Below are 12,122 nucleotides of genomic sequence, written 5' to 3' on the forward strand. Positions count from 1 at the left end.
AACCCGCAAACCAACACACTCTGGCGGCTCTCTTATTCGGCCGGCGACTTTTGCTCTTACACTAACAAGCGTTCGAACGTGAATTTTGTTTAAAAATTGCGATTATCACGAACGTCCAACGCGAGCCGCAAAAAGCCGCCCGCAGCCTCACCGAGACACCCGCAGAGAAAGGAGTCACTTCCGGCGACGCACCGATTATATCGCTCCGCCACCGCCCCACCCCCCCACCACTCGAAAGGGGCGGGACCGCATCACCGCCTCGTCTAACGTTGCCATGGGTACAAGGGGGGCGGGGTGCGGAATCGTCTACGTCCGCCGCCAAGAAATAATCCGATACAACATTCGCAATGCGGTTATCTAGTATGAGACTATCGTTCTCAAATTGGGGGGGGGAAGTGATACTTAATTGACCCATTTTTCTATTAGCACATAACGCTGTTTGAAATTGTTCTTGCAGTGGTTATTGTCGGGGGCGGGGCTTATCTTGAACCCGTTCCGGTTGAAAGGTCACAGAGGAGGAGTAGAGTACAGTGCGGTGCACTGTAAGTGTGGCAGCGTGCGTCTGTGAGTCGTAAGGAAGTTTGATTTCATAGCTGTCAACCCATTCGTGTTTGACCACGTCTTCTTGTTCAGGGGATCTTAAAGGTGCATTGAAAAATGATGATACTCCGACTGATGCTCCTGCTGTTGTGGAGTGACCCATGCAGCCAGATATGGCTGCAGGGTTTTGGTGTTACATGTTGTTTATGTCGTTTATTGTGAAAATTCCGTCACAGTTCGGTTTGGCGGGGGGTTTAAAGTCATTATGCCCGTGCATTATGCAGGATTAGCAGCATCCTACGCATTTCACAAGTAGTACTAATCGCATATCTGCATTTCCCATAAATATGCTAAATTCCTCTTGATATGCAAATTATTTTGTCAAGGCACCCTTCCCCCCTCGATTCTAACTTAAATAGTCGCTCCAAGCCTGGAGTGTGTCATTCATACTCTGTCTTTTCGACAGACATGTTCTTCACCTGAGGACGGCTGCTTGCGTTGTGGCCGAAACGTGAGAATTATTTTATAATGTTTTATTTTTATTATTTCCATTCTACGTGACTTTACCGAAAGAACCAAGAAGAGGGAAACGCAATGTTTGTCTATTTGTGTTTCTTGTGATGGGGACTTTGTAGGATTAACTTTGAGGTTAATAAGAGATTCATAAGGTCTTAATTGGTCTGTAATAAGGAAGGCATTGATAAGGGGTTGACAGGTTTGTCGTATGGCCAATGTAGATGCAGAACAACGACTACATGCTCACATTCAGGTGGTCAAGCTCAGATACCCGGTTCAGAAACAGTGGTATTTCCTTCGTATTTGTTGTGTGTTGTCCCCACCCCTTCCCCCACTCCCGCATCTCCGATTAGCACAGTTGGTCACGTAGGGTGCGAAAGAAGTTCAACACACAGTACGTTTACTTTTAAGCACCGTGAATTATACCAACGCAAAGCATCTGCTGTGTTCCTGTGAACGTTGTATGCTTCGAGGGTTTGCTGGCTTCTGGCTGGTGGAACTGAGTTCCGTGTCGCATTTTGCACAGGGGGATGAGTGAGGAATCCCGGTGGCATGGATGGCGTCGTGAAGCAGCGGTGAAGTACGGTGCTTGAGGACTGAACATATGAACGCACCTCGTGGGTCAGTGACCACTTAACAACCTCCAACGCCGCTAGTTTCATCTCACTGCCAGCGCTCGTTAACGAACGGTGGTTGGCGCGCTGTGCCATAAACCCAACTCGCCCGAGTTATATTCCTGCTAACGATAACAGTGGCCAGGGATATCGGAAACCAGTCACTTTCGTGGTGCAGAACGAAACGAGTTTTGAATCGAACAGGGAGCACTATTTGTAATATTGAATTATTTCTGGGTGAATTGTCACAATACTTTTTTTTTACTTAATTTCAAGTGTCACTCTTAAAGCCAGGGCATTGTTGCTGAGAGTTTTTCTCATCGAAAATTATCAATTTAGTTTAATATATACGACGTAAAGTTAGCAATATAATACCGTTTGGAAGTAGCCAGAAAAACAGTAATAAAATATTGACAATCATAAGTCAAGGAAAGCTCAGATGTCTAGATTACAACACCTTTAAGGGATGTTGAAGCATGGCATGCAGATGTTTGCGCATTTTAAATGCTCGTGTGATGGCAATGCTGAATTTTTGTGAAACGTTTTCTCCTTCTACTTTATGATATTACAGCAGAGCCTTGAATTTGGAGAAACTTAACAACGATGAAGAAGTTTCACAATCCAAGGGTAATCGTCTACCTTGAACCAAACCCAAGAAATGTTTTTCATTTCTTTTGCTTTCTTGGCTTTTTCTTTTCAAATTTTCAACTTCCTTTTCTTCCCCCACGAACATCCGTAGCTCTCTCCATTGTGACTCCACTAGGCTGCTCTTCTGCTCATTTTTAATGTTCTTTGTTTTCATAAATGTGATTCTGATATTACTCTGTCACCATATCTTGCCCTGTGTCATGCATTTGCCTTTTTTATTTGAAGTTTTTTGTATCAATGTATCCCGGCTACAGCCACATCACACAGAGGTTCAGCAACCCACATTTGTTGAATGATGTCCCTTTGTCCCACTTCCTCTGATTCCTCAATGCATATACTAACAACCTTACATATCCAAAGAAAAAGCCTTAGCAAATGCAATACAAATATACTTAAACAAAATGAAAGTAATCGATGATGTGTTGGCAATAAACTTTAGTCACTTTTACCAAGTTTTAATCACCTGAACAATATTGAATCATTGCAGAAGCTGCACACCTTGACAAAGCTGCTCAAACACTTTGCTTTGGTGATTTGCTGCTCTGTTGGTGATTGAGACATTTCGCCAAAAATCAGTCAAGATGCTGCATTCGAAGATACATTCATCAGATCCTATTGTGATATACCACATGCAATTCTAGCCTTGAAGCGTCCGTCACCTCTAACCGATCTATCTACATTACTGAGCCCACACGCATCTACTGAGCTTAAATTGGCTTGAAAAGTATGGATCACCTTCAAATGCCAGAAGTTGTTTGGTTCGTTTGTGGAATTCTGCTCCGCTGTGGTCATCAATTGACACATTGAAAAACATGACAGCAGGGGGCGCTGTAACTTTTTGAATGACCGTCTCCATACACTGCGGACTACATTTTAATTTGACCATTTCTATTACAACGTGACTGGCCACTCTTTCCATCGGTCCGTTAATTAAGATTTGCTAAAGCTGCCATACCTTTCCAGAATGTACAGTTCTTTTGTCAATCCACTGTTGGATGAGGCCCCACCCCCCTCCACCATACCTGTGCAGGTCGTGGGGGATTCTTTTGCCAACTGCACCACGCTGGTCAGTGTGGGTTGGTAATTTTGGGGACCATAGATCTGGCAATATAGTACAGTACAATAATTTATTTCGCTGAATTGCCCTCCTTTGTGCACATTTCTTTAGAACTGCTTTTTGTGTTTAGTTGTCCTTCCCTGCAGTTCCGATTATCACGGTTGGCTACGTACTGTGTGAAAGAAGTTCAACATGCATACACCCAGCTCTGCATCCTACAGCACTTTTTTTATACTAGCTGGTCTCCAATCCGAGCACAATCCAGACTCAAACCTGCTTAATCTCCGAGATCTGAGGAGATCGAGCACATTCCGTGTGAATTGACCATAAACTATACCCCTTCATCATTACAAATGGACAGATGTACATAGCAAAAACGTTGGAGTTTTTTTACATTAGAACAGAATGCTTGTAAAACACATTGTAAATGTTTATTCCAAGCATCGGCGTGCGAGTGTGAGTGGCCTCGGCGCTTGTGTCTGTGTTGCCCCTAACTCGGCCCCTGTCCCTATCAGATGAGGACGCCTTGCAAGCTTCGACTGACTCCGCCGCCACCACCATGGACACTATCGTCTTCCGCAGTGACCTGGTTCTCTCAGACATCCACCTGTTCATGCCCAGCAGTAGGAGACTCATGGTGCGGCTGAACGCCGTCGGACAGCCTGGTCAGTGTGGCAGCAGTGGCGGTGGTGGTTGTGATGGTGGCGTTGGGATTTTGAGGTGGTGGAGGAGGAGGCTATGGTATGTGTGTTGTTATTAGTGTCGCACACAGCATCGTACAACTTGTGTGACAGAGTACCAATCCAGTAATATTTAACCATCGCTCGTTCTCACATTTGGAAACGAATTGTTGCAGTATTCACTCACATAGCGCGCGTTCGCGTATTCACACATTGAATAATTCGCTTGGCAGTTTATGTGTCCAAGTACAAGATTCTGTGGGACACTGCCCATGAAGATGGCTGCTTCCCACCACCGACATCAAGCATCTGCTCAGAGGACAGCGCCACCATTCCCTCCAAAGCGTGTGAAGAGTGGCGAAGCGAGACGCCCAGTGGTGCCAGCGACGCCAGTGGCCTTCTGGACGAGGACGGAGACCTACTGGTTGCCCGGAAGCCCCGTGACTCGGCCAGTGTTGTTGGCGAAAGGGCTGGCAGTGCCAACGAGCGGCCGCTGAGTCACCCTGTGCTGTTGAGCCAGGCGGAACGCTGGACAGACGAGGAGGCGGATGAGGAGGATGATGAGGAGGGGCAGACTGCCAGTGATACGCTGCTAATAGGTATGGTCCCAAAGATCGTTAGACGTCACAGCCATGGCAAGTGTTACCGTTATTGGCAGCATCCTTAGCTTAATATAAAATTTGAGAATCACCCATGCCTGAAATGTATTATACACCGTCACAACTGATTGTGAATGATACAATAATAGCCAACGGTCTTCTTCCCCATACGAAAATTTAATGAAAATATATCTTCCAAGAATTCGGGACCAATTTTTATAATGTCTCCTTAAATCCTGCTGAAAAACATTGGTTCATAAGGCCCATTGAATTATACATGGTGTACCAGACCCTCGGATATTTATTGTTTTATTTAGCATGACTCGGTTAAAGTACACTTTAATCACTGTTTTCATTGCTCTTGATATGTTTTCATTTTGCTACACAGAACACACGATGGGAACATGTCTGGATGATGTTGGAAAGCAGGTACATACTTCTCACGAAAATTATCCTGCGAACTTTATCTGCTCCCCCATTTTTAGCCACGGGGACATAAATGCCACATTGTGTCTCAAATTAATTTATCAAGTTAACTTTATCTTCAACGGTAAACACAATAACAAAGACACGATGACAAAGAGGGTAACAACGGTGATTCCTCCATTCTCAGTAAATATTCTGATTTCTGACTAAGATTCTGAGTTGGACAATAATGTGCGAGTCGCTCTTGTTCCCCCCCACCCCCTGTCCCCTCACCACCTGCCCGGCCTTTGCCCTGCAGGTATGGCGCGGCGCCTTCCTGCTCGGCGATTACCTCCTCCAGCACCGGCGTGAGTTCTGCGGGGTTACGGCACTCGAGTTGGGCGCGGGCACCGGCGCCACCAGCATTGTGGCCGCCACATTCGCCCGCACCGTCTACTGCACAGGTCCGGGTTTCCCCGCCGCGCCGCACCGCACCGCACGGCCACGCTGGAACCCGCGTGGCGTCTGACCGTCCGTAAGATGACGGATCGTCCAGGGGAGTGCTGGTGGCCATGATGAATGAATGACGGTTATTGGTCGTTTAAAGGTGCACTGATACACACGTGCGAGAATCTGTTCCTTCCAAATGACCTGCGCACGTAATGCTATTGTCATGTTAAGGGTGATCGGATTTACAAATCTGCACGAACAAAACGGAGAAAGTTACAAAAAATACAAACGAGTTGTTACTTGGCTGACAATTACGGTCTTGTGATTTGTGTTTAGAGAGTCTGCATGTGTTCCATATGGCCCATATGCACACTGTGGTCAATGAGGTGGTGCCTGCATAATGTAGTACAGCAAGTAGGTTTATATTAGTTTATCTTCGTCAAATTAGTTCAGAGTGTTTACACTTGTGTGTGTATATATACGAGTGGATTTTCACTCGGCACATTAAATATACTCAGCAGGGAACTGGCCAAATAACCCAATGTATGCCTCCTAAAAAGTATCTTGAAATCTCTATAAAACTTTCCCGGATAAAGATTAAAAATTTTACTGTATATATATGTAAAATGCAATATAAGAATGTTAATTACAATTGTGCATGAGCACATTCGCCCCAACATCAGCATTTATATTTAACTAACTATAATTGTGTGCATATGTGCAGCACACGTATACACTTTCTTGCCAAATGTGCCTGTCAATCTCTGATTGCATACGTTTACAATCAATCTCCGTGTTCATCTAGATGTTGGTGATGATCTCTTGGACAATTGCCAACGGAATGTAAATGCAAACAAGCATTTGTACATGCGCCCTGGTAAGCACATTCAATGTGTGTGTGTATGTACGTATGGGGAGTGGTAGTGTAGCAGTTAGTGCACTGTGCTACGAACTTGGCTACCCGAATTCGAATCCTGCTCACGGCCACCAACACCAGTGAGGATTATCTGAACCGGTCCTGGGCCTTCCCTAGGTCGACTCAGCCTCAAATGCGTTTCTGGTGCGGAGTGTAAACATCGCCACTCAGGAGACAAAGGTGACCGGGAATGGTGCTGGCCACCCACCCCCTTGTGTGCCGTGTGGGCCTTCATAAGTGCTCTCTAACAGTACTTGCCCTAAAACTATTAAGGCTTGACAGGGAATCTTTGTGTGTTTACACACGCATATATACACACGTGTTTACATATGTATATAAATACATACAAAGACAAAGTATATATATATACACACACCTAGTTTAACACGTAGGCTTTCGCGACCAATATTATCCATAAGAGGTTTTTTTTTGGGTGAGATCACGTAAATATAAATGTGTCGTTAAACCCGCCACCACCCGACCACCTGTTAAGTGTGTATATATATATATATACACCTAACCTGGCACATTTATTGTGCAGCATTGGGATCTTTGTTTTGTGTGTGTCTGTCTGTGTGTTTGTGTGTCCATCCTTATTTAAAATCATAGATGGAGAAGAGGGAGGAGAGGTGAAAGTTAGGACACTGGACTGGCTCAAAAATGACTTTTGTACAGGTAAGTGAAGTTTCATATATATTTTTTTATTATTTAAACAGCCGTTTAAAAATAGTTCGTTGTCAAAAAATGTATTTCCCTTGCAAAGGCATAATAAGGCAATTCAGTAATGGTACTTGCAGTTTTGTAGACACACTTCATCAGTTTATCACCGCACCCAAACAAGAGCTGGCCTGTGTGCTGTCTGTTGGTTGTCTGGATCCATAATTGGCATTTCCACATTTCTATGGTGAAGGCAGTTCTCGATCGGTCTTCAACAGTTGTCGAGCTTCCAAAACAGAGTGCTTTAACCTCACCAGGTCATGTTCATTTAATCAACCTTGGATGAATTGCGATGGCGATAAAGATGATGAAGCTGATTTGACTCTTGCTGGGACTTGAACTTGGGTTTGGAGCCCTTCTACTCCACAAACTAATATACATCCAGACATTGAAAAAACATTGCAACAACACAAAATAGCAAAAGGTAAGATTTTGAGAACAAAATGAAAACCTGCAATTCTCAACGTGGCTTGTCTCAAGCGCCATGTACATCTGAAGCTCTGCGTACATCTGTCATCTTGCAGACTCTGAGTGCCGCTTTTCCTGGACAGAGGAAGAGGTGGCACATCTGCACGACAACGCCACCGTGCTTCTCGCGGCCGACGGTAAATACATTTTTATCATCGGGCCACTTTGTAGAATAAAAATTCACGGCGATTACAGCGCAGGCACATTAGGGGAGCCGCAGTTCTATTAAAAAACCTCGGCATTGTGTTCATCACTTGCCTCATTTAGCCAAGCAAGTAAAAAGTCAGGAATATTCCTGTTCAAACGAGTGTTGGGGAGTTATCACTCACTGGTGGTCCTTGAACTAGTGGTGGAAACTCCACATTATTGTAGTGGAGGATGGTTTATCCATTGTTTTCCTTCTACAAATTGGTGATTATTTTATTGACACTGAAGGAAATGATGAACCCATTGGATCCACAAATAGGATATAAACTCGCCACCTTCCAATAAAGAGTGGAGCACTTTGACCATAATGCCACCTCCGAGCAGTGGTCTTCCAAGTTCCACCGCGCGTATTGGAATGTCTTCCCTCAAGCTTTCACCGGCACGCATTACCGCAGGCATCTTCGAGAGATGGTGCGATCTTCAGGAGATGAAGCGATGCCCGCAGCAGTGCGCGACGAAAGCTTGAGAGAAGAAATGCTTAACACGCGGACTAACCTAGAAGACCACACTTGGATTACAAGTGGCTGTGAAAACTTACGTACCATAATGCCACTTCCTCAGACATGTTATATCAGGATACTTGTACTAATACACTGCACAGTATATATATTTTCATCCGTTGATTAATTGCATGATTGTGCCTGTGTGTAGTTTGCTATGACGATGAGCTCACTGATGGGCTGTTTCGAACTGTCTTCCGCATCATGAACAACCTTCGCAGCACCAGCTCCCTCTACATCGCCATAGAGAAACGGTAATGACAATTTTGATTTAAAGCTTTTGTGACTGCAGGGATTCATATTCTTGGTTCTTTCGGTAAAGTCACGTAGAAGGGAAATAATAAAATTACATAAATATAAAACAATACAAATTATCACGACGTTTTGACTGCAACACAAGCAATCATCAGGTGTGAAATCCACAGCAAGAAAATTTGAAAAAAGTGTCGGAAAAAAAAAGCCTCTTTTTTCAAATTTTCTACTATAAAGCAGCGTTAATGATGATGGTCGTGTGGTGTTTTCAGTCGATGCTTGTACTTGATTGCCAAAAGAGTTCTTAAAGTTATATTGGAATTGTCAAGTAAGAGGCAACTGTTAATATGTATGTATCTTGAAATTATGTTACACCATACGTAGCCAACCGTGCTAATCGAAGGTGCGGGGGAAGGACAACAAACTAAACACAAAAAGCAGTTCTTAAGAAATTAGTTTTCAATCTTGCTTAAAAGTGCATAGCTCCAGTGGCTTCCTAATACTGGAAAGAAGAGCATTCCAGACGGCCACAGCGCACGATGCGGTGACTGTCTTTGTCCGATGTTTAGCCAAAAGCCGCTGCTGCGAGGATGATTAAGAGTTTGCGTGATGGCTCATGCTCCTTGTTATCACACTCCAAATGACAAACACATGGACACTAAAGTAATGGGAGTTTTATTGTGGACCTGACGTCAAGAATCGTTTTCGCGCCACACAGCTACAATTTCACATTGCGTGCGCTGGCTGTGACCTGCGACGCGTACGACCACTTCCGCACGTGCCTCGCTGGGCTTGCCGACATGGAGGGCGAGCGCAGGGTGTTCACCGTGGAGTCGGTGTCTACGGACTTCGCGCAGTCCATCCTGTACGACCGCGTGGAGCAGCTGGTGAGGGCGCATCCCTTGGCAATTCATACACCAAGGAGGGCGTGGCTTCTCCATGTGCCCGCAGTGGCACAAGGCATAAGCGTACTAAGGAGAAGCTGAGGCACTCATGTAGTCCAAGGGGCACTGGATATGTGAAGAAAATATGGGTGCATGAAATATCAACTAAAATGAAAATACTTTCAGAAAAAGCTAATTTACATCAACGTCCAATGAATCTCTCTCATCTACATCTCTTTTGTCTCATCTCACTGCACTTTTTGCCAACAATTCTCTTATCTCACTACATCCACTGTATATCAGTTCCACTTATACGGCAACCTCAGTGAACATTTCTAAATGATACTAAGACATCTGGTGTCAATTTGAAGAGTGATTGTCTGTAATCCTGTAATACATGTCCTCTTTACGGAATAAATATCTTTGTCACGCATGAAACCGAATGCACCATTACCATATTATCGCAGATGGAAAAGTTTGAGTACGTCTGTCACCGCGGTATATTATGATAATTTCTCCCTTATTAAGATAGGTGGAAAATAATTCATATCTGAATCCCATTCCTAATTGTTTGATACACCTGTATTCAATTGAAAAGCCACTTCTTGATTCCGTTATTGATTGTCCGCATCTTTTAAATTGTCTGAAATGTATGGCCAACATCTTGGAATTGCCCAGCGTTGGTTTCCATTATGAATGCAGAGATTCAAACAAGCCACGTTGGCAGATGGTATGTTGTTGGTAATCATTTGCTGCAAGGTCTACCTAGTCAAATGGATTTGTATGATTAACTAAAAATAGCACAACTTTACAGATGCTTTTGTGTTTATAGCTATGCGTATTATTTTTATTAAGCTCTTAAAATGTAAATAAACATAAAAATCTGTCACTTTCACACAACTTATGAATTATCCAAACAATCCCAAAGCAAGACTTGAGTCTCAGTGATGCTTTCCTAAATAATTAAAGTTCTCTTGTAAATGTACTGCTTTCATTATTTTTTATTTTGTTAACTAGTACATATGCTTTGTTTTAACAAACATTTCCTACCTATTATTCCCACATGCCCCAAGCCTCTTACATTTTTGCTAGCTTAGGTCTTACTAAGCACGCATATTGTCTCAATGGGCCCTCACCCATCCTATCGAACACCAGTAATGCTTTATCTTTGTGCTGTTTCTACAGGAGCTTTGGAAGGTCACAGCCACTGATCTTGCCCAGTCTTCTCAGCACTGACGGGCAGAGAGCAGAATTCGTCTTCGAAAATACCTCTCGCCTTACGTACATGTGCACACATCCGGAAGACTGAAAGCCTTGTGTTGTAATAACATCTGATTTTACTCTAAGTTAACAAACACAGGCATCTACAGATACTCAACATAGACAGGGATGTGAGGAATAAACATACATCCAAAAATTAAGTCCAGTATATATTGGAAATGTGAAACTTCTATCACTAGCTCAGGCCTGCCAAAGGAGATTGGCACGACCCACAGCTTATTTGAGTATGGGAACACTTTGACTTCTTTAGAGAAAGATACATGTCTTCAGCCTATGTGGACGTTAACCTTTGGATTTATTTTATTCGTCTTGCTGTGATTTTAGGAAGTAAAGAAATGGGGGAAAACTGGATCATTAATAATGTTGATAATGTGTGGTGTGTTTAAGAAATTAGTATTTAAACTTTTTAAATGAGGTTTTATTTTGGAAGCATGAATATTTTAGGTTTTTGTTTTTGGAATCTTCCAGTTGAGTGTTTGCATCTTTTTTTTTCAAATCATATGGAGGATTTATGCACGACTGAATATACCTATCGTATGCTTCAACACGTTTTGTACAATGAAAAGCATTTATGCAAGACATTGTTATAAATATTAAAAGATAAATTGTCTGATTGAGTGATATGTTACACGACATTAAAGAGACAGGCTTCTGTTCATGATCACAAAAAAATGGGAAATGTAACGGTACATTTCTGTCAACCAAAAATGTATACTCGCGAATTATCTCACAATATCATTCATCTTGGTTCTTTCGGTAAAGTCACGTAGAAGGGAGATAATAAAATAATAAAAATAGAACAATAAAATAATACAATAAAATAATGTTTTATTTTTATTATTTTATTATCTCCCTTCTACGTGACTTTACCGAAAGAACCAAGAAGATGAATCCCTGCAGTCACGAAAGCTTTAAATCGAAAAATAGCATTAATGTATATTGAATCGTGAAAGCTGTGATTTTGCAATAATACAGCTTAATGGCTCTTCGTAATGCCTAACATTTGTTTAGAGTTTGTTTAACATTTACTATCATATCTCCTAACGTGCGAGTGAGTGCGTTGATTGGGGCCCACGGCTAACAGCGCTCGCCACCGACGTTTTTGCCGTGAGTTCGTTTGCCTACGACCCACGGCTCACATCAGCGCCCGCCACCCACGTTTGCCGTGATAAGAGTTCGTTTGCCTGCGACGCACGGCTAACAATCATCGGCGCTCTCTCCGCCGATGAAATTCGCCGTGGCCCGCAATCCCACCTGGCACCCGACGACCCATGCCACCACCACCACGTGCACCACCAGCACGTACACCAGCAAAACCACCACGTGCACCAGCTGCACCAGCACCACCACCACGTGCACCAGCTGCACCACCACCACGTGCACCAGCT

The 12,122-nt window shown here is 43.4% G+C and overlaps 1 protein-coding gene across 11 annotated transcripts; it reads left to right on the top strand.

Moving 5' to 3' along the window:
- The first annotated feature begins 489 nt into the window (after positions 1-489).
- On the top strand, positions 490-11,339 carry METTL22 (methyltransferase 22, Kin17 lysine). Of its 11 annotated transcripts, XM_061560512.1 has the most exons (14): positions 544-645; positions 1,007-1,051; positions 1,583-1,677; positions 2,242-2,297; positions 3,891-4,040; positions 4,289-4,654; positions 5,043-5,083; positions 5,379-5,523; positions 6,315-6,386; positions 7,035-7,100; positions 7,667-7,747; positions 8,469-8,571; positions 9,288-9,456; positions 10,639-11,339. In XM_061560512.1, exons 3-14 carry the CDS (start codon positions 1,661-1,663, stop codon positions 10,687-10,689), a joined length of 1,317 nt encoding a protein of 438 aa, XP_061416496.1. In that variant the 5' UTR covers positions 544-645; positions 1,007-1,051; positions 1,583-1,660; the 3' UTR covers positions 10,690-11,339. The 11 variants fall into 11 exon arrangements, with proteins under 11 accessions (XP_061416500.1, XP_061416494.1, XP_061416493.1 ...); XM_061560516.1 differs by lacking the exon at positions 1,007-1,051 and having other exon boundaries at positions 490-564; positions 2,245-2,297; XM_061560510.1 differs by lacking the exon at positions 1,007-1,051 and having other exon boundaries at positions 492-564.
- Positions 11,340-12,122: the final 783 nt, after the last annotated feature.

This window comes from Lethenteron reissneri, chromosome 26 (assembly GCF_015708825.2).
Source record: "Lethenteron reissneri isolate LAM-NWPU_2019-01 chromosome 26, ASM1570882v1, whole genome shotgun sequence".
Taxonomy (NCBI): Eukaryota; Metazoa; Chordata; class Hyperoartia; order Petromyzontiformes; family Petromyzontidae; genus Lethenteron; species Lethenteron reissneri.